At 44.6% G+C, this 22,297-nt stretch overlaps 2 protein-coding genes across 2 annotated transcripts in view; one reads left to right on the forward strand and one right to left on the reverse strand.

Annotated features, from left to right (window-relative positions):
* Positions 1-10,421, forward strand: MTIF3 (mitochondrial translational initiation factor 3). Its single transcript, XM_019736516.3, is given in 6 exon segments — positions 1-343; positions 2,221-2,280; positions 2,634-2,698; positions 6,325-6,776; positions 9,070-9,227; positions 10,175-10,421. Coding segments are annotated over 3 exon segments (828 nt in total). The 5' UTR covers positions 1-343; positions 2,221-2,280; positions 2,634-2,698; position 6,325; the 3' UTR covers positions 10,394-10,421.
* GTF3A (general transcription factor IIIA) overlaps positions 10,378-22,297 on the reverse strand; it is a 19,442-nt gene continuing 7,522 nt past the window's right edge. Inside the window, exons 4-11 of the mRNA XM_019736429.3 lie at positions 21,475-21,575; positions 17,707-17,803; positions 17,269-17,357; positions 16,036-16,109; positions 12,869-12,949; positions 12,130-12,359; positions 11,046-11,105; positions 10,378-10,799 (exon numbers count right to left, since the gene is read on the reverse strand). Coding sequence (XP_019591988.3) covers positions 10,635-10,799; positions 11,046-11,105; positions 12,130-12,359; positions 12,869-12,949; positions 16,036-16,109; positions 17,269-17,357; positions 17,707-17,803; positions 21,475-21,575 — 897 coding nt within the window. The 3' untranslated portion in view covers positions 10,378-10,634. The remainder of the gene's footprint in view (positions 10,800-11,045; positions 11,106-12,129; positions 12,360-12,868; positions 12,950-16,035; positions 16,110-17,268; positions 17,358-17,706; positions 17,804-21,474; positions 21,576-22,297) is intronic.

The following is a 22,297-nucleotide window of genomic DNA, read 5'->3' on the forward strand; positions in this document are numbered from 1 at the left end:
AGCCAAGTCAGCAGCTATTTCTCGGCAGGAACAGCAGCTCGCCCTCTGCACTTTTTTTCTTTTTTGTCGGAGGGATTTATCTGGTGAGCCGCAAAAGCGCTTCCCCAGGTCACCTTTCCTTTAAAAGAGGCGGGCGGAAGCCCCACCCACTACGGAGAGCGAAGGGGTCTGGCCGCGGAGCCCATTTACTGCTCCCTGAGCCAGACCTTACCAATTGCCGTCCCGGTACGGGAAAGCTAAAAGCGAGGGACGCTGCGCGGGTGAGTGGACCTGCCGTGGGAGGACGTGGTCTTAGGAGCGTGCCTGCGGAGGAGGCGGCATTGTTCCGCCGCATCCCTGGAAGGTCAGTGCCACCCATGCTGCCGGGCGGAGCGCGGAGAGGCCCCGCAGGCCCTGCCATGGGGTCGGGGATTCGGCCGGGCTGGAAAACCGTCTTCGGGCCCAAGCTGCTGCTCGGGCATCCGGGAGCCGTAGGACCCAGACCCCGTGCTTGTCCTTCAGTCCCTTGGACGTCCCACCCCGCCATTCCGGTGCACGTACGCGCCCGTACACACGCACACCGTACGTCCCTACGCCCCTTCTCGGGGAGGGCGTGGCCACCGCTGCTGCAGGTGACCGGCTCCGCCCTTCTGGGAAGCGTTGCCGGCCTCTGTACCTGTGCTGTGCGCCTGCGCAGGAAAGGCTGGCCAAGCAAAAGCTGCGGGAGGATCCACAGTGGGGAGTGTTGAGAAGTGACTGGGATGCCTATTTTCCCCCCATTTATCACGTGTTTTTACTGAAAAGCTGCGGTTTCAAGTACATGTTATAAAAGGCCTCAGTCTAAGAAAGTAGAGAGTGGAGGAAAATCAACTACTATTTATTGTGCAAGACACAATACAGTAAAGGATAAATCAGATTCTGTCCCTGCTTCATAGAACTTACTGTCTAGTGAAGGAGAGAAACTAGTGAGATAATCACTAAATTATAATGGTGGTAAATGCTACAAGGGAAAGATAAACTATACTGTGGAATACTTAATGTTGAGCTCAACGAACAGGTGGGAGCGGAGTGATTAGGGGGAGATCTGGCTAAGTCTGGGAGGTAGTCAGAATGCCCTGAGAAAGATAGCACTAGGCAATGATCTCAGATTTCCTAAACCTGGGGGAAAGCATTTCCAGAATCAACAGCCAGTATGGTTTAGGCAAAGGGAGTTTGTATAGGAGGACGCTGGAGAGGGGGGAAGGAAGGGCCTTTTGGCCTAGTGAGGGGCAGTTTTGAGATGGGGAGGGTTCTGGGTATGGTGACAGCAGTGCAGAGGGGAGAGCTGAGTGCAGAGGTCAAGTGTGCTCTCAGAGCTTAGTCAGGAGACTGGAGGGAATAAAACAAGCATGGATGGTATCTTAAACTAGGGTGGTGGCAATAGATCTGGAGAGAAGTGGATGGATTTGAGTGGTATTAGGAAGTAAAACTGATGAGACTTGGTGTGGGGTTAGCTATGAGTGAGGCAGAGTAGGAGTGGAAAAGACCACATATGGCTCTGAATGGACCAGAATGCTGGTCACTGAGGGAGTTCTGGAAGACAAGATGACCATTTAGAAGATTTGTGGGAATAAATCCAACTTGTGATATTGAGTCTTTGGCTCTGGACTTAAAAGCTTTTTAAGAAACTTTTCCTGGGTGATTATTAGGTTATTTTAATAAAATAACTAAAAAATAAAACAAAAATTTTATATCTAAAAAAATGGTTAATTGGCCAAAGATACTATTGGCTTTTTCCAGTGTTGTAAATCAGTGTTTTTAGCTCTTGAACAGCCAACACTGGTGTTTAGAGTACTTCGTGCTCCTTATGGAAGAGCAAAACCAGAAGCAAGGGACAGGGACATGAAGGCATGGTGACCACAGTGCAGTCCTCTGGGACTGAGGCTGCACAACCTGGGCTGGAAGGGGGCAGCTGGGACAGTTTTCAGGTCTGCAGACAGAAGCAAGGACTTTGTGAAACTCCTTTGGAAAATGAGAGAATTTTAAAATCATAGGCATTGGCAAAATTAATTTCACAAATACTTAAACTGCTAGAATCTATGTTACTTTGATTCAACCTCCCTGGAAAGAATAGATGTCAATGTGAGCTTGTGAATGTCAGCTATATAAGAAAGAAAAACAGTGAGTAAACAAATAGAAGTTATTTTCACTCCTCAGTCTGCATAGTTTCAAAATACATGTAAGCAATTTCATTTCTTACAGGATGGGGCCCAGCCCTCGTGATTGTACCTACTGAACCTTGTATTCCTTGGAATCTGGAAGGTACGTCTGGAGGCTGGACCAGGTTCAGGTTAACCTGCTGTCAGGACTGCTTCACAGAACGCTCCTCCATGAGCCGTGTCACACGAGGACCCGGGCACTGGGATGTCGGTTGTCCAGCATCTGGATGCTGAGTCTGACCCCTGGTTCTGAGGGTGACGGCCAGAGTGTTTTTTCTGTTTCAGTTGGGAAGTCATCTTTGGGTCGCCCTTTGGCATCACTTGAGTACCTTGTTTCTTCATCAGCGTTTTACCTAATGCTTTTTGTATCTGTCCTCGCCTGAATCAGTGATTTGATTGGAGGTGGCAAAGTGGCGATTTTTTAAATTACTTTTACTTTTCTTCTCCATTTGTTAGCTGGCATTCTCTGAAGAAGAGCTTTTCTTCATCAGCTGGGGATGATTCCAGTTCTTCCTAAAAAGGTAGGATACATGCTTAGTTCTTCTTTAATTACCAATTTTCAAAGTAAGGAGTCAGGACAACAGTCATGTGTAGTTGTGGCAAATTATCTCTTTTTTATAGATTTTTGCATATTCAGTGTGTTGAAATGAAATTTAGTCATTAATGTTTAAATTATCACATTTGGCCAGTAGGAGGCCCTTCGTGTTACCAACTGTAAGTGAAATGTACACAAAATTATAACACTTCGGGGAAATCTGAAAACTTGGTATCTGATGATAAAAAGGAATGATTATTAATTGGGATAATGTTATTGTGGTTATTAAAAAAAATAGAAGCGTCCGTACTCTTGGAAGTGACATACTGACGTATTCTGATGAGATAAGCTGTCCTTTGAAATAGTTCATGGCTGGGTGGGGGTAGGAATAGTTGAAGGGTAGAGATGAAGCAAGCGTGGTCACGTGCTGCTAATTATTAGGATGCTGAGTGATGGGTGCATAAGGTCTTCTTACACTGTTCTTTCTGTACAGGTTTGAAAATTTCCCTAATAAAAAAACGTAATTATTTGAATTTATGTGGCTATTGTGCTTCAAATTTAATAACCGGGTGTTTTTCCCTTAACTTTGTATTTATAATTTTATCTAGGAAAAGCTTATTTTAAAGAAGCATGCACATCTTCAACTTGGCTGCTTAAAAGCCAAAATTTAACTGGTATTGAAACCTAATTGTTGTGTAAGTCAAGAAAATATAAAGCTTTTTAAAATTTGAATAATGGTAAAAAACTTTATTAAAAAACTTAGAACAATGTTTTTTCATTTTATCTTTTTCTCTTGGGAAGTGCTTTTAAAGTTTAAAAATATTCTACATCATTTTTCTGAAATATTTTGCAAATAAATGAAATTTATTTATTAGTATAAAAATGCTTCCTCCTTTTAAAAAGTTTTGAGAAATAATTATTTAGGAAGAATAGGGAAAAAGATCAGTATATCTTCAACCTTAAATAACCAGGGTTTCTATAAATTTCATCTTTTTCCTATGCCTAGTTTATTTGCTTACTTGTTCTTAAAAGTCCTACATTTTGAAATAATATTTTCCATTTTTATATGTTGATAATTCATTACACAGGGCTCATTAGCTTTCATCTATAACTGGTAGTTTCATCCTAGCTCAGTGAAATTTGGGACTTGATGCTCCTGCTACTTTTCTGATGCTAAATGGAAAAAAAAGTTTTCTCTGGTGTCCGTTTCTGCTTTTTTGGTTTGGGGGCTTCCTCCACCAACAAATACCTGGCTTTTTTATTAAACAATAAGCATCTCAGCTATTTAAAATGCAGTTTGCCCCACCTTAGAGGCTTTACAACATCTACAGCTGGAATTCCCAACCAGTTAAGGACCAGTCAATTCATCTCGCTCACTGTAGATGAAACATCTGGCCATCGATGTCACTGAGGTCGGTAGACCTCTGATGGCTGGCAACGTGAAGAGTGCAGCCGACCAGCGTTGGCATGGTTGGTGGAGCATGCACATCTGAAGACCTAGAGGTTAGATGCCAGCAGACACTGCCATCCCTCCTGGCGGGTCCCCTTGGCTTATCCATCCATTCAGCGTACTGAGCCAGGTTCAGGTACTAGTGCTAGAAACACAGCAGTGAACAGAATGGACAGGTTACATTTTTGCCTTGAAGCTTCCATTCTGGTGAGGAGAGATTATAAACTTAGGTGTAAATAATTCTGTGCTATGTCCGGCAGTGAATTTTGTTAAAGGCCAGGTAATGGGTTTGAAAATGATGGGGTGCCATTGTAGAAAGAGTGGGCAGGGAAGGCTTCACGGACCTGAAGTAAATGAACTGCACACTGTGAAGGAAAGAACTCGGGGGCACAAGGGCCAGGGGGTGGGGGGGGAGGGACTCCAGTGTTTACAAGGACAGCAGGGGGCCAGCAAGGCTGGAACTGCAAGCCAGAGGAAGGGGTCAGTGCAACGGGCAGAGGAAGGTGGGGGCCGGGTCATGGAGGGCACCACAGGTCCCTGTGTGGGTTTGGCTTTTGCCCTGAGATGGGAGCCAGTGGAGGGACAAGGTCTGACTTACACATTTTAGAAGGATCGCTCTGTGGCCGCGTGGGTGATAAATTACAGGGGGGCGAGGGCAGGGAGACCAGTCAGGAGGTCTCTACCGCAATCCAGGGAGAGATGATGGAATTTTTGGAGCGGGGTGGTAGCAATGGAGAAGGTGGGAAGCGACTGGATCCTGGGTGTATTTTAAAGGTTGAACAAGACTTGCTGATGAATTGCTGAGAGAAAAAGAAGAGTCTAGGATAACTTTGTCATTTTGGCCTGACCATATGGAAAGATGTGTTGTCACCGTATGAGCCAGGAGAGACTGAGGGAGGAGCGAGTGTAGCGGGGGAGATGGAGAATCCAGGTTTGGACATGTTAGGGTGACTGCCGGGTATCTACCGTAGGGGGAGGTGTTGGGTAGGCAGTTAACTACACGTTTGGAATTCATGGGAGATGTTGGAGTCAAAGCAGTAAACGTGGGTGTTGTCAAGCTAGATAAGGAGGGAAGAGAGAATATGCATGTTCCGTCACTTTCTTTTCAATTTAAAGTGCTTTTTTTTTTTTTTTCCATATGACTGTCAACAAGGGGCCTGACTGGTGGTGGCGGATACGATCAGTGGGTTGACAGGTGGGATCAAAGCTAGGGAGCAGAGGGAATTTCCAGTTTTAACAAACAGCCCAGGCGATGTGCATGCAGTTGACCCCGGGCACGTTCTGTGAGAAGCACGACTTACGCACCTCATCCTTTCCTGTTTCATCTTTGGCGGCACACCTCTGAGTTCTTGATGCTCTAGTGTTTTGTCAGCAAACCCTAGATTAGTGGATGAATGGGTCCTCTCATCCCTCCTTCACCTGCACTTCTAAGCTTTACTTAACGTGAATGGAAGGAGAGAGATATTTATTGTGGCAGATTAGCAATTAAAAAACAAAACCATTTATGAGGGCAGCACTCACAACTGGAGGAAAACTGGTGTCGCCATCTGTGCCTAATGCTTAGGTAACATTTGGTAGGAATGCCTTACTTACCTCGCGAGGGAGCTTTCTAGTTTGCGGTCAGCACTTTGATTGTCAGGGCATTTCCTTTCCGATAGTCGCACCTAGTTCTTCCAGTGGGTAGCTTTCTTCATGGAGAGAGTTCCCTTCCCCGAATGGTGCTCTAATATTTTGTATACCATCAGATATACCAATGAATTATCAAGTTTATGAATGGCTATTTATGAATCACCAAGGATTTTAGACTACATCCTCCTTAATAAACCTTTTGGATGATCTTTGCTTTTGAAGTTGGCACTGTAAGATCCATGGGAAACAGAATCAAATGAGACATTTGGGAAAGAAAAAAAAGGGAAGGCCAAAGCACTGTGCCAATGTGGTTAATCTAACAAGAACGTGTAGTGGGTACAGTACCACCATGAGTTAGTGTGACCACGGTCACCTAATGGCCCGTGATATTGGTATGTTTCCTGTGCACAGATCCGTCACGTTCACAGATGACAGAGTTCCCACAGCCTCACACAACACCCTCCATGTGCCACAATGTCAAACCATAAGAACAAGTGACTGAATTTTCATGAACTTTTCTCCCTTCTTTTTAGGATGGCTGCTCTTTTTCTAAAGACATTAACATTACAAACCATAAAGACTGAAAACCATTGTATTAGAAGAAGTATTGGTATCTACATCGTTCAAAAGACACAGTTGTCCCTTATTGCTTCTGCCCCAAGACTGTCCCATTTAATTCTTGCAAAAGCTTTTAGTACTGAGGACACCCAGGATGCAAGAAAAAAGAGAAAAAAGAACGACACTGGTTTTAGTAACATTGGAAGGAAAATTAGTGAGCGGATCATTCGTGTATTTGATGAGAAGGGCAATGATTTGGGAAACATGCACCGAGCTGCCGTGATTCGACTCATGGACGAGCGAGACCTGCGACTTGTGAAAAGGAACAGCAGCGCAGAGCCTCCCGAGTTCCAGCTCATGACAGGGACGCAGATTCACGAAGAGCGACTGAGACTGAGAGAGAGGGAAAAGACGAGGCCTGCACCTGGTAGGTGGCTCGCTCTGCCTGCACATCAGCTCACACTGGGTATTGCCACGGTGCCTTGTGAGGGGGAGTGGAAAACTGGAAAATTCAGTTTCACCACTGTTTCCAGCGCTTTTTTTCATCCCTCCCTTATTTCTATTCCTGTTTTTTCCTTTTCCTTTGTCTTCTGTATCTATCATCTCTTCCTTTCAACCTGTGCAAAATGAGGGGTAAACAGCGAAATGATGGGAGCTCTTCCTGCCCCTTCGTCTTTAGCGGGGTCTCCAAACGCCAGGCAGGCAGAGTAACTGAGGGCTGAGAAGATGAGACCCGGAAGAGATGGAGTCAAGTTCCTGTTCCTGTCTGGGCCACTCACCTATCCTCCTTTTTATCTCATCTCTAAAGTGCAGGTGTTTGGTTAATTACATGGAAGCACTTTCTAAACTGAGGTGATCCACCACAGAGCCTCTCCCATTTTGTTACAATACTGGGAGTGATACTCATTTACATATTTTATCAGTCACCTTACAGGGCTCTTGCCATTTAAACCTTATAGAAACCCCAATTGGATATTAAGTGACGATGTTTGTTTTTCATGATTCCTGGTAAGTGTTGATCATTAAGATTGTTCCATGGAAAACACACTGGGGCAGGGGTCGGAAGACTGGCCCCACGGCTGCCACAGTGAGGCTGTGTGTCTTGAGAAAATCACACCTTGTGTGGCTCAGTTTGTAACACCACACTTAACAAGAAGTTGACTGGAAAACAAAATTTTCAGAAGAAGCCAACTAGATTGATAAGGACCCCAAACTATTTTGCTGAAAAAAATGTTGAACACACTGAAACTAGGACCAACTGGTAGGAAGCAAAGAGGTGTTAATAAAAGAATTCTTCTTTTAGAAAAATTACTTATTTTGGAAATTAAAAGCACAGAGAAATATAATAAACAACTGTTACCATCCAAAATGAACAAGCATTGTCATGCATCAGATTTCTTTAAAGAGAATACAGAAAAGTTGAGGTCCCCTGTGCGTTCTGTTCCATCCTCCTCCCCTCCCTAGAGGACCCGCTTGCTCTTGCAGACGCAGCTGTAGATCCACTCCATGCTGTTCAACTCGTTACGTAGTCACAAAGTATGTAATAGAATGATTTTCTGTGCATAAATTGTAAGTGGTACGCTATTGTTTTCAGGATGTTTCTGTAGTAGCTGTGGTTATTATAATTACCAGGTGACAGTTCATCAGAAGCATATGCCATAGCTTTGTTAGTCCCCTTCCATGGCCATTGGGCTTGTTTCCAGTTTTCATTATTATGAACAATGAGCGTGTGTATCAGTGTCTCGTGTGTGCTCCAGATTCCATGGAGCAATCGTCAGCAGTGTGTGAAATTTCTGCATTTCTTTGTATCCTTACCCACACTTGGTGCCATCAGACTCTAATTTTTCTCATGCTGATGGGGGAGAAACCGTATCTTAGTGTTTTCATTTGTATTTCCTTTCACCATTTGCCTTTCCTCTTCATATTCTTAGTTTTTCTTAGGAAATTTCCTATTCATATTTCTTTTTTTCTATCGATGGTTTATTTTTCTTCCTGATTTATGGGGTTCTTTATTCTGTATGATGCAAATATCTTAGATTTCTCTCTATTTTTTCCCTCGTCCTAAGGTCATAAACATATCCTTTCCTTCTGTTTGTTTTAAAGTTGTATTTTTTTCACATTTAGATAGTCCATCTGGGAAGATTTTGGTATGGGTTTGAAATCTAACTTCTCTCCCTATGAAACCTCTCAATTGTCCCAGTGCCTTTAATGCATAGTCTGCTCCTTCCTGTAAAATTACTTTCTAATCGTGAGGATTTCCAGAGACAGAATGAATGCAGAACATAGGGAGTTCCCCCTTGTCTGACAGTCTGGATGACCCCACTGGAGCTAGGAGGGCATCACAAAAGGATGCGAAGATGAGAAGAGTACTTCCCCAACGCTGATCACATAAGAAAGAAAAATAAGGATAATCAATTTTATCATAGAGCTGAATATGTTCCTTTTAAAAGGACCATTCTATTGGAATTCTTTCATCAAATGATGGTAACAATAAATGGAGGCATTTCATTTTTAAATGCCCTTGCTTAGAAGGCAAAAAATTGGTACCTTTATGTTTGTCTCCCCTGTTTAAACAAGTGTTTACTGGTCTGTGAAACTCACGTCAGGGGAGGACCGTTAGGGCGCCTGTGGCAACCTAAGAGTTTATGTACATGAGCGTTTAGGTCTCGTAAGCAGGACAGTGAATAGTCCTAGCACCAAGTCTCACTGTTTCAAACTAGAACCGACTCTGACAAAGGAGCTAACTTTTTCTTCAAATATTGGACAACATGATTTGGACACAAAGAGTAAACAGATTCAGCAGTGGATTGAGAAAAAATACAAAGTTCAAATTACCATAAAGAAAGGGAAGAATGTAGAAGAGCCAGAAAATAAAGTGGTAAGTAGAAGCAGGTATGAGTAACGTGTTGTTTTCTGATACGAAATACAATTGTAAAAAATCTGGCAACTGGAAAGGCAAAGAAAAGTGACAGTAGTTGTACCCAGTGACAGTCACAGGTTCCTAGTTGGTTTTTTGTAATGCAAGCAGACTGTATGTAATTACTTTTTCCATTGTAACAAAAATGTTGCCCTGTGAAAACATTCTACTTCATCATTTAAAGGCTATCTGTGATTCTGTTTTACAAATTGTAGAATATTTAACATTTAAATAGGAAAACTAGCAGCTTTATAGATTCATTCTTTTTAAAGTTTGTGTCCTCTTTATAAATGCCTGTAAGAAGCATCATATATGAAGTGAAAGTGTCTTCAGGAAAGTGTGTGTGTGTTTCCAGTCCCAGGGTAAGTTCATGGAACAGCTACGTGGCATTTAGTCAGTAACTGGTCCTCAGCTGAAAGGCAGCCTGGTCCCGTGGTTTTCAGCTCTAGTTCATGTTGGAATCACTCAGGCCTGGGTCCTCGCCCAACTCACCCAGAACCTCTCGAACCAGGTGCATTTTTCTCATCACCCAAGTGACTGAGTGAGTGTTGGGAAACGCACTGGGCTAAGAGTTTGGGGGATAAGCAGGTATTTTGCCAATGCCTGAACCAACTGCTTTATACCCGTTGTGGCAGGAAGGTAGCCTGGGGCCAGCCGTGGCCCTGAGCGCAGTGGCAGAGTAGCGATGTGAAACTAGCAAGCCTTTAGTGCCTTTGTTTAGTTACAGGCGTTTGTAGAACTGCCTGGACAGTGTCAGTCAGTTTAACTGGGTATGGAGCGTTTGATTTAGCGAATCACTTAAAATAGGAATTCAAGAATGCTGGGGTTTATGGTTTGTAGAGTATAAACACTAGAAAGACTCAAAAGATACGGGTTTTAAATTAATCTTTGGCTATTTCCATTCTTAGGAGGAGATATTTAATCAAATCCTCCAGACTATGCCTGGATTGGCTACCTTCTCATCCAGCCCACAACCTGTTAAAGGAGGAAAAGCTGTATTATGTGTTCTTCGTCCTTTGAGCAAAAAGGAAGAGATTGCATATAGGGAAACTCAAGGGACCCAGTAAGGAGACTCTTTGAACAAAGAAAATGGAAACGGTAGAGAATCAGATGTCCTGCATCAGTGATTTAATAAAGAAAAATGTGCCTCTGAAAGAGACATTCGTCCTTTTATTGCATTACTGTGCTTCGCAGATGCTGCAGGTTTTTACAAATTGGAGGCAAGACCCTCCACCAGCAAAAGCATTACGAGTCGCTTTATTGCATATTCGCTTTACTGCGGTGGTCTGGAACCCACCCCCAGTATCTCAGGTCTGCCTGTAGCTGAGCTGGCTGGTCTGTCGTCCTGTACAGAAAGGAGCTGGACGCTTAGCTGAGGGCAAGCGCTGCAACTGTAGAGAGCACCTTGTCCTCTGCGCAGCTCAGCGACATGCCAGCTGTCGGCAACGAGAAGCCCTGTTCTTGTTTCCTTTTAGGAGGGATATAGCCACTGAGGCGAGAGGCCAAACTCCGTTTTGCACGAGCTCGTTTCACCTTTGGAAATAAGGAAAATAGACCATTGGAATTCAAGATCAGAACTATCAGAACTAACTTGACAATAGCTGTACACCGCTAGGTACACAGCACTCCCGTATAAGCAACTGAAGTCCCTACAGTCGCTTTCACTAGTGGGGCAGGCTCGCTGTAAGGAGCTGAACGTATTCTAAATAGATCGCCTCTGGCTTAATTAGGCATTTTGTGTTTCACAAACAGCAGCTGGCCTAAGTCAACTCAACTTACTTTGAGCTTCATTTTCTTCTTGTCAGGGTCATGCACGATGGCGTGCCTCGTGAGACTCTGCTGCAATGAGGGAACAGAAACAAAGTTAGATTTTTAAAACATTGCCATTTGGTGTCTATGAAGGTGAACACTGAGTTATTTAAATGGTCAGCCTTCTTTCTGTTCTGTTCTCAAGTGACGCGACCTCTAGGTACCAGGGCTCCTGCCACACAGGATTCTGCCTCACCCTGGATGGACATCACCGCCCCCTCCCATGCCCCGGGTTCGGGTTTAGTCTCAACCACCTGTGGCTGCTTAGCTCTCCTCAGTAAGAGGGAGGTCAGGAAAACCAGTTGTCAATGAACTGCGCCCAGTGAAGGACGCTCTTCTAACCGCAGCTGTCAGCAGGGGCCTGTCCTGCCGCCCCTCGGTGCTGACCGCCGCCAGCTCCACGTGGTTTCTGGTGGCTTGGACCTGCGCTCGGCCTCCTCTCTTCAGTCTTTCCTCACAGTAGGTGCTTGTAAGCGCCAACCAGAGTCTGCAGAGCCGCATAGGCCCCTCCGTTAGTGTCACACTCCTCACCTACTGGCATCACATCAAGGTCTAGACTGGATTCCCGAGGTTCTGCAGCCCCTCACGCCCGTCGCCCACCTCCCTTCTCCATCCCCACACTGGTCGAAAAGGATGGCTCCCAGGTGACGGCAGTCTTTTTAAAAGAACACCCAAAACACCTATGAATAACAAGCACATGGTACCACAGGCCACTGCCACGTGAGAAGCACCTGGAGGGTTTGTTACCATGTTTCTGGGCCCCAACCAACTCGCAGTTTCTAATTCAGGAGGTCTAGACTAGGACATACGGACGTGCATTTCTAGCAACTCCCAGGTGAGGCGGGAGCCACACTTTGGACCACTTGGCATAGGCAAATCCAGCTGTCCTGTGGACTAGGGTTCAGACCCACGTGGCTGAAGCCAAGAGCGGGAGGTCTTGGGGCCCTGCTCAGCCAGCCTTCCCACCGGCAGGCCCTGGGCCACCTCCCTGGCATCCAGGGCTCCTAGGAACCCAGCTGGGGGGCCAGACCCTTCTGTGAGGGGCAGTACTTACTTTCATGGCAAACGTTTTGCCACAGCCAGCATGCTCACACACAAACGGGCGCCTCTCCTCATGGAAGGAGAGAATGTGGCTCTGGAGATTGAACACAGTGGTGTAGGTCCTACCGCAGCCCTCCCGGGGACACCGCCACACAGCCCTGTCTGCGGCGTGAGTCTTCATATGCTGCTTCAGGTAATCTTTGCGCTTCAGCGTTTTCTGGCACACGTCACACACTGTTTCCTCTGGTGAGGCATACAAAATGTTAAGCCGCTTTCCCCAGGTCTTACCACACAGAAAACATTAATAGTCAATATATAAGAAACGTATTCAGTGCCGAAAACCTTAGGATTATACATAAGTCAGAAATTTCAGAGGAACTATGAATAAAAGCCATAAAAACTCGTTTTTTATTGCTTGAACGTTTGTCAAGTGCTTATGTTACATACAGTCCCCCTTGCTAAGAAGCAGGGGTTCCCCAGCTGTCCCCCTGAACACCAGTGCCTCCCAACATTCTTCGCTTGTCAGAGCCTTTAAAAGTGCTAAGTGTGCACGTTAGCCTAAGACCTGGCGTAGCTCTTCCCGACGTACCTGGGACCTCAGGTATCTGCTCCTTTGTCAAACAGCTGAAGTGCTCAGCACTTCACAAAACAGCCATTATTTTAAATCACACATTTAATATTTCCCTCTTTAAACGCACCACCTCAGTTCTATAGGGGTAAACGTTTATACCAAACCATTCATGTCGCCTTACCTTTATGGGTTTCTCTTACATGTTTCAGAAGTTCTGTCCATGTTTTTGCCACAAAGGAACATCCTTTTTGACATATGTATCCTATTAAAAAAAAAAAAAAAAGACTGGTGCATTGCCTTTTGTGAATAGTCAGTATAAACACCAATCATAATTAGAAAGGAAACTTACATGTCTATAGAATTTTCCTCCTACCTCCCAAGAGTATTCTATTCTGTTAGTCTCAACAGAAAGGAGTGAAAGCTAAGGGTGTATTTTACAGTTAAAATACCTTAGCGAACTGGCAGGAAGGCTGCCTTGCCCTCTCCTGCTGGTCTCAGGTGAGCTGGTGCTGCACGTGGACCCCCAGCTGCTTTAATCCCCCCACCTCCACCGCTCCTGGCCCCTTGCCCCTCTCTGCTTTTTGCTTGGCTCTTGTGTTCCTCACCAAGAGTTTAGGGGGTCCTTTGTGCTTGGCAAACCACCAACACTCAATCTCAGCAGTTGTGTGTCCACCTCCTGGATTCTCCTAGTCTTACAATCAGGTAAGAGTCGTATGGCAAAAGAGCAGGGTACAGTTATGGGAGAAAAGAAACGAGAACCCAAAGAAAAGCACTATGAATAAGAATGAACACTGCGCAAAGCATCCGGTTAAATACCAGATAGAAACCAAAAAGGAGGCTGCCTCTCACTCCCACCTACTAGTCTCGTTTTTTTGTGGGGGGAAGGGGGTTTCCCAGTGTCAGGTGTACAAAACACGCAGTGATTAGACACCTTAGACACAAAGTGATGACCCCAGTAAGTCTATCACACTGTACAGTTATTATTGACTACATTCCCCATACTACACTTTACAACCCCATGACTAATCTGTAACTACCACTCTGTGCTTCCTAACCCCTTCACCTTTTCCATTCATCCCCCCACCCCCTCCCATCTAGTAACCATCAGTTTGTTCTCTGTATCCATGAGTCTGTTTTGTTTGTTCATTTATTTTGTTCTTTAGATTCCACCAGAGATCATATGGTATTGGTCTGACTTATTTCACTTAACATGACATTCTCTAGATCCATCCATGTTGTTGCAAATGGTTAAGATTTCATTCTTTTTATGGCAGAGTAATATTCTATTGTATATAAGTACCACCTCTTCTGTATCCAGTCACCTACTGGGAGGCACTTAGGTTGCCTCCTTATCTTGGTTATTGTAAATAGCACTGCAATGAACATAGGGGTGCATGTATCTTTTAGAATTAGTGTTTTGGATTTCTTTGGATAAATATGCAGGACTGGAATTGCTGGGTCATAAGTAGTTCTATTTTTCATTTTTTGAGGAACCTCCAGTTTTCCATAGTGGCCGCACCAATTTACATTCCCACCAGCAGTGCACGAGGGATCCCTTTTCTCCACATCCTCGCCAATACTTGTTTGCTGATTTATTGATAGTCATTCTGACAGGAGTGAGGTGATATAATTGTGGTTTTTATTTGCATTTCTCTGATGATTAGTCATGCTGAGCATCTTGTTATGTTTATTAGCCATCTGTATGTCCTCTGGAGAAATGTCTATTCAGGCCCTCTGTCCATTTGTTAATTGGATTGTTTGGTTTTTTGGTATTGTATGAGTGCTTTATAAATTTTGGATATTAACCTCTTATCAGATGTACCATTGGTGAATATCTTCTCCCATTCAGTAGAATGTCTTTTTCGTTTTTTGATGGTTGCCTTTGCAGTGAAAAAACTTTCTAGTCTGATATAGTCCCATTTGTTTATTTCTTTGTTTCCCTTGCCCAAGGACATGTATCAGTAAAAATATTACTTAGGGTAATGTCTGCGAGTTTAATGCCTATGTTTTCTTCTAGGAGTTTTATGGTTCCAGGTCTTACATTTAAGTCTTCAATCCATTTTGAGTTTAGTCTTGTGTGTGGCGTACAAAGGTGGTCCAGTTTTCCCAGCACCATTTCTTGAATAGACTGTTTTTATTTCATTGTATTTTCTTGCTTCGTCATAGACTAAATGACCGTATACATGAGGGTTTGTTTCTGGGCTCTCTATTCTGTTCCATTGATCTATGTGACTGTTTTTATGCCAATAACCATGCTGTTTTGATTACTATGGCCTTGTAGTATAGTTTGGTACCAGGTAGCGTGATGCCTCCAGCTTTGTTCTTTCTCAGGATTGCTGTGGCTATTTGGGGTCTTTTATGGTTCCATATAAATTTTAGGATTGTTTGTTTTCAATCTGTGAAGAATGCCATTGGCATTTTAATAGAGATTGCACTGAATCTATAGATTGCTTTGGGTAGTATGGACACGTTAACTATACTAATTCTTCATATTTGCATAGTATATGCCTCCATTTATTTCTGTCTTCTTTAATTTCTCTTCAGTGTCTTAAAATTTTTTGAGTACAGCTCTTTTACTTCTTTGGTTATTTATTCCTAAGATGTTTTGTTTTGTTTTGTTTTATGCGATTACAAATTGGATTGTTTTCTTAATTTCTCTTTCTGATATTTCATTACTGGTATATAAAAATGTAACCGATTTCTGAACATTAATTTTGTATCCTACTTCTTTACTAAGTTTATTTATCAGTTCTAATAGTTTTTTGTTTGTTTGTTTTTTATTTAGTTCTAATATTTTTTTGGTGGACTCTAGTCTCGTTTAAAAAAAAAAAAATCCCATAAATTCTAGGGCTTGGGAAATTGGAATATAGATATCAAAAATCCTTCATGGAAACATAATAGAGTCATGGAGTTTAATCAAGTGTTTTTTTGGGGGAAAATTTACAATCTGATTGCTCTGAAAACCCCAAACTATTATCTAAGCCCTCTGAAGGTTCACAAGGCAAGTTGGCAGAGGCAGTAAGTAGAGGAAGTTAAAGCGATTAGGAAGAAGCAGGGTCTCGGCTGGAGCGCCAGCACTGACAAGAGGTCACGGAGTAACGGGGCACTTGTCGTGAACAATGAAACATTAACTCTGAATGACAATGACAGTAGAGTGAAGAATAGATGCGACATACAGCGCCTCTCTGGTCAAGAGTATGCAACATGAATGGTGCCCCCACCTGGTCCCAAGTTTCTCAATAAGACCACAAATCAAGCAGAAAGCACCCAGAAGTCAAGGAATTAAACACACACGCCCTGTTGTTGGCGTTAGTCAAAGTGCACACACAAAGCTCGGCCTGTACGCACCCTCGTGGACCTTCCCGTGCCGTTTCAGCTTGCTGGGAGAAGCAAAGTGTTTCCCACAGCCTTCATGGGTGCACCTGGTTAACGAGACACCGAAAGTAAATCAGCCCATCTACTTTCACAGAGAGCGCCACTCAGGGTACATAGGACTTCGGCCTACCGTGTCTCCTCAAAAATAAGCCCTAGCATGATTTTTCAGGAGGACATCCCCTGAACATAAGCCCTAATGCGTCTTTTGGAGTAAACTTAATATAAGACCCGGTCTTCTTTTCAGGGAAACACGGTAGTTCTCCTACGAAAGACTCCTCTTCCCACAACCAAACCAGTCATATAAAAATGGGATTTAAAACTCAGACCTAATCACAGGTGAAATTCAAGTTACGTGACCAGCCTTGGGTAAAACAGAGAAAAAAGTCCCATTACATTTTTTTTTTTTTTTTGCTTATGTGATCAAATTAAACATAGTTTTCATCTTTATACTTCTGAAAATATACTGTTTTCATGGCTACAAACAGATGGCTCCAGTAACCTCTTGTGACCTCTTGTCCTAAACCGTTCCGCATCGTTCATGTCTAGGTTTTCTGATGATGCTATGCTGGGATGGCGTGACGGGAACACAGCGGCAGGCACACCAGCCAGCCTCTGGTGAGCACTGAAAAGTACGTGCCACCTCTGTGCTAGTGCCACCAGCAGCACAAGAGTGAGGGGACCTGCAAGCAAGGTCCGGCACTGTCACAGCAACCACTCCCAGGCGAAAGGCAGCCTGTGTCAGCGGAGGCCACCAGCACCAACACAGACCCTACAAGCCGGCGGTCAGGATTCCTCGGTGCCCTTTGTGAGTCTGTTCCACTACCTGCTGTCGTCCTTTCACGTTCCTCATGAAACCCTCTCTAGTGCCGGCTACGCACAACGGCTTTTGTTCTACAAGAAAAGAATAGTGTCCTCATGACATTTCGTGTCATTGAGCCAGCTCTGTTTGGAGAGTTAAGTCAGTTCTAAGCCTTCCCTTCAAGGTTAACTGCAACTGTACTAATCTCACAAATTATCCTGAAACAGATTAATTATTTCTTTTAGAGAAACAGAGGCCAAATTTAACTTCTGAAATGCCCCAGTATAGTACTAATGGGTGTACACTACACACGTTAATAGAAAAATGTTGCTTAAGAAACTGTTTCAGAACATTTGTACCCAATCTTTGCATTTGCAATTTGATTTTCACCCACGTAAAGTACCTACTTGAATAGTGGTTCGTTGGTATGTTGGCACTGATGGATTTTCAGCTGCTGATGTTTCTTAAAGGTCTTCTTACAACCTTCAAAACTGCACTGTTCAGTAAAGATTTGTTAGTTTGGAGAAAAATCAAATAATAATTCATAACAATTCTCTTAAGATAAAAGTATTGTGGAGATTATGGACTTGCTACTTTCACCCATTTACTGTAAGATTCTATATCAAGAAGGAGAAATGTCTGTTGAAAGAGCACAATGTTTCACTTGGACTAATCTACCAATAATATAATTTAGTTAGCACAATAATGTTTGCTTTCAAAATAAGACCATTATTATGATAGCTAGTGTCAGACTATGTTCAGATCTTAAACAAAATTTGGTTGATGAAAATTTTACAGACAGACAGTAAACAAAAATTTAAGCCTATAAAATCATTCATACTTACTACATATTGTTTTTGCTGATTTTCATGCTTGCGTTCAAAATGTTTCTTCAAGTTTGATTTTGTGTTGAATTTTTGATCACAGCCACTAGCAGCACAACTGAGAAATCGTAGAAACCACAATATTACCCGAGGGAATCGGAGTTTTCAGGCTATAAAAGCTACTCCAAAGTATAGTACACAGCAGTCTTTAACCAATTCCAGAGGTAAGCCATTCCACCGGGCCCCTCAGCTTTGATGTGATTAGCACACAACAAGACGCACTGCATATCAGGCCGCTGAAATCACACACTCGGTGTCAGACAGCCTTTGTGCACAGCACGGGGCAGAGGGAAGGTGAAACACACTAGTTCCAACAGCCCAAACTCTGCTGAGGTTTACATCATGTTTCACTGGTTTGTTTAGAACCTGATAACCTTAATTTCGCTTGAAATGTCATTATAAAATGTCTTTCCAAAAAGACCTCAATAAACAACAAAACAAACAAAACTGGTTTCAGCTTACCTTTAGAGGTAAACACAGAACCATCAACCATTATGCCCGCTGGCATATCACTAAGCCGTTCTAGTTCCCCTTAATGGGGGTTGCTATACCTTGGCCTTGAATTATCTAAATTCTTTGTGAAGTTGTGTGTTGTTTTTTTTAAAATATGTGCTGTTTGTGATGCGTTTTCATCAGCCTGCAGATGAGGCAGGACTACGTGTAGAAGCCCTACCCTTAGCTGTCCTCGCTGATAAACACTGAATGATACTCATGAAGGCTGTGCTATCCACAGGGCTAGGCGGAGAAGGGCAGACTAACCACATGGGGGCAGTGGGAGATGTGCCCAGGGGCCCACCGGAAGCACACGGTGGGGGAGGGGGGGCACTGGCAGGAACCATCACAGGTTCCAACAGGTGCTCGTGACCTGGGGAGCAGAATGCGGAGGGTTAGCTGGGAGCGTGGCCAACAGAAATAGAGCTCTTCCCAGCCTCCCTTGCCATTGGGGTGCCACATGGCTAAGTGGTCCATCTGCTCAATGCCCACAAAGTGTCTAAAAGGGAGCACACCTCTTTGCCCCTTCCTCGCCCCCAGCTGCTGGAATGCTTCTGTGACAGCTAGAGGGTGGCAGGGACAAGTTAGAAGGAGCCCAGGTCCTGAGAACTGTGCAGCAGCTCTTGCCTGTTTACCTCTGCATTTTGGGTATGCGAGAGAGAAAGAGGCAGCTTGTTTATGCCTCTACGGCGCTGCGTTTGCTGTCGCTCTTGACTTGAATCCTGACACTGGCATCTAACCTAACACAGGTGTGGGATAGGAGCACAGGGCCAAGAAAGGTCCTGACAGGACCCGAACAGCAGCCACAGGTGGACTGAAGACCCTGGCGAAGTTTGGGGGAGATGGCTGGGGGGAGGCTGTGGTCAGTTAAACACAGCTGGACCACAATTTCCTGTCTGAGAGTCAAGCAAATGGGGCAAGATAAGCAGAAAAAGGCCAAATCACAAAGTACATCATTTACATGACACCCTAAGGAGCTGGACTTCATTACATAAGCAGTGCTTTAAAACCACTGCACTGCTGTAAGGGAAGCAACTGGAGGACAATGTGGGGGCCGGTCAGGAGGCAGAGAAAACACTCACTCAGGTGAGCAGCAGGGCCTGCAATAAGACAGTGGCAGCTGGACAGGGGAGGGGGCATGAGGGTCAGGAACAGGACGTGCTGACCACGTGCTGGAGAGCACGGGGAGCAGAATGAGGCGTCTGGGAGCTGCCCCATCTTCGCTGTGGGTCACCACACAGACAGTGATGCCAGCCGACAGGAACAAGGGACGAGAAGGCCAAAGAGACAGCCGAGCTCAGACTGGACAGGGGACTTGGGCCACATGGGATTTAAGCCACCGAGAGGGCCGGGTAACACTCTCCAGCGAGCAGTTGGACACGCGGATCTGGGACTAAAGAAAGAGGGCTGGGCTGGAGGGTGAGCTCGAAGATATTACCGCACAGTTGTCTGGTTCCCGCGGGAAGAACTCATCGTGTGCCTCTGTACCCAGCTCCATTTTTTCTTAAGGGTTATTTTTAAATAGTGTACTTAAAAGAACTTTGTTCAGAAACCAAAAGTCATAAATAGGGGTACAGCTACAGAATGCTTCCTTCCACCCCTGCCCCTACCCAGTACTCCCCACCCCTCCTAAGACAGGTGACAAGACTTCTAGGCTTTCTTTATACAAACAGAAGCAAATACAAGTTCTTCCTGTCCACCCCCTTCCCCTTTTACACACAGAAAGGTAGCCCTCTATATACCCTTTTCTGACCCTTGGTTTCCAACATGGCCTGCAGATTTTCCTACGTCTCAGAGACCATCTGCATTCATTTGTCCTAGCTGTACAGTATTCCACGGGGTCGCTATGCATTAACCAGTCCTTCCTACTGAGGACGAGGGTTGATTCCAATGCTTCGTTACTATTAAGAGTGTTACACATGACCTTGTACATGCCTTTCATACAGGAGTCAGTATCTACGTAGAATAAATTCCCCAGTGTGCAACTTCTAGGCCAAAGACTACATCCCAGCCCCATTTTCTAGCCCACCTTAGTTACTCTTTGTTGGTCTAGTTGAACTATATTTTCAAATAAATGAAGCTTCACTTCGGGTCACTGATTTTGACGACGCACTCTGTGTTTGAGCAGGGACTGAAGCAGCCATCTGCTGTCCTCGGTACTTCGCCCCCTGCCCACTGGCAGGCACACTAGGCAGACGGGGAGACCCTCCACTGGAGAACAACAGTGAAGATTATCCTGTGCCGACAGCTCACCTTCCTCAGACTGCGTGGACCTTAGTGAGACACGGGACCCTTGGGATTCATCATCTTAAAACTAAAAGAATCCAACTCAGGTCTTCAGGAAACCCTCCTACTCAAGGAGCTGTCTCACAGAACATCATGATAGTAAGCCCTAACATCTGCCAGCCCTGCCATGCACATCTCGTGAGATGGTCTCTGGCACAGAGCTCTGGACATCTATTAATTTTGTCCTTTTCCAAGGAAAACTGAATGTCTTCCTGCAACTGTCTGTTTAGAGGTTCTAAGTGTGGATACCAGACCAGGAGCACCAACGTCACCTGGGAACTTGCTAGAAATGCATGTCAGGCCCCAGCCTAGACCTGCCTCAGACACTCTGGGGAGGGGCCCAGGCAGCTGTGTTCTAACCACCTCTCCAGGTGACTGTGGTGCACCCTACATTTGAGGTCTACTGCTTCAAAGCAGCTGATTTAAAGAAAAGGCTATATCTCCACCCTTTTCAGAACTAAATAGCAACTCCACGAAGAATAAACTTAAGACTGGTGTGGTAGAAGTGCAGGACCTTAATCCACAAAAATACAAACATAAACTATTAAAAGTTCTATTTTTTCATGCTTGTATCTCTTATTCCAGCAGCTTATCAGTCCAGAAAGACCCTGACAGTGCGGCGCCCAGAACCGGCCAGGGAATCATTTTCCATCTAGTCTCAACTGTGTGTGTGTGTCAAGGGTGAGTTCCCATTTAGTATATATTTTAAAAGGAGCCAAGAGGACGCGGATGCAAGAGGACTTCAGATTAACTTATTCCTGAAGTTATTACAGAAAAAGGACCCACAAAACCCCTACTCTCTTCCACACATTCAAAACCCAGTCTCCCCTTGTATCAGGAAATGCAAATGAAGAAGCGTCCTATTCCTGAGCTAGCAATCAATCCCTCTCCTTACCCGGTCAATGTGCCAACACAGCCACTTCTGAGGCCTCAGAACAGCTCTCTACTTACACGAAGGGCTTTTTTCCAGTGTGAGTCAGGCTGTGACGTCTCAGGTGGTAGTCTCTGACAAAGGATTTGCCGCACCCTTCATGGTCACAAACAAAAGGTCTCTAGCAGAAAAAGAAAATAAAAAGTGTCAATTCTGCCCAAATTAGTAACTCTGGTATGATTTAAAGGCCTAAAATGTCCAGTAGGCAAAGCCATGGCTCTGTCTCCAGAGCTGATTTCCACCAAGTGTTGAGCACCTACTACACCAAGGCCAGACAAGGCTGTCCTGCACAAAGTCACAAGAGATCAAGGTCACAACTTCTCAACAAAGTCCCCACAGCAGATCTGCTTCTATGAATAGCATCTGTCAGAAGCGGGGAGCCTTCACAGTAACAGCACAGCGTTTTCAAGCTGCTCCCAACGTGACACCCCACTTCAACTGCAAGCCCCTCTTAAAGATGACTCGTCTGCTATCAGCATGGCCTGTGGGCCCCACAGCATGTGTGTACCCACCCCAAGCCTAGGGAAGAGGAATGTGCAGGTTCTCCCTCATCCTGGACAAGCCCTGCTGAGAGAATGCCTGGCAGCTACAGGAAAATGTGTCACTCCTGAAAAAGCTCACAGGTGCCATGGCAAAGCAAAGCTCACAGCCCTAACTACCACTTGGGACCCAGTGGGTGGGAGGAGGGTACTCCATTCTGAACCGAAAGGAAAAGCCAAAACAACGCCCCCCAAATAACCAGTTTTGTGTATTTAATATGGAAAATGTACCACGACAATCCAAGAGGGAGGCACCAAGGCCTTAAATGACAATATTAGTAACAAAGCAAGTGGAGAGGAAGAT

Source organism: Rhinolophus sinicus, chromosome 16 (assembly GCF_057876585.1).
Source record: "Rhinolophus sinicus isolate RSI-liver-muscle chromosome 16, RSI-T2T, whole genome shotgun sequence".
NCBI classification, from domain to species: Eukaryota; Metazoa; Chordata; class Mammalia; order Chiroptera; family Rhinolophidae; genus Rhinolophus; species Rhinolophus sinicus.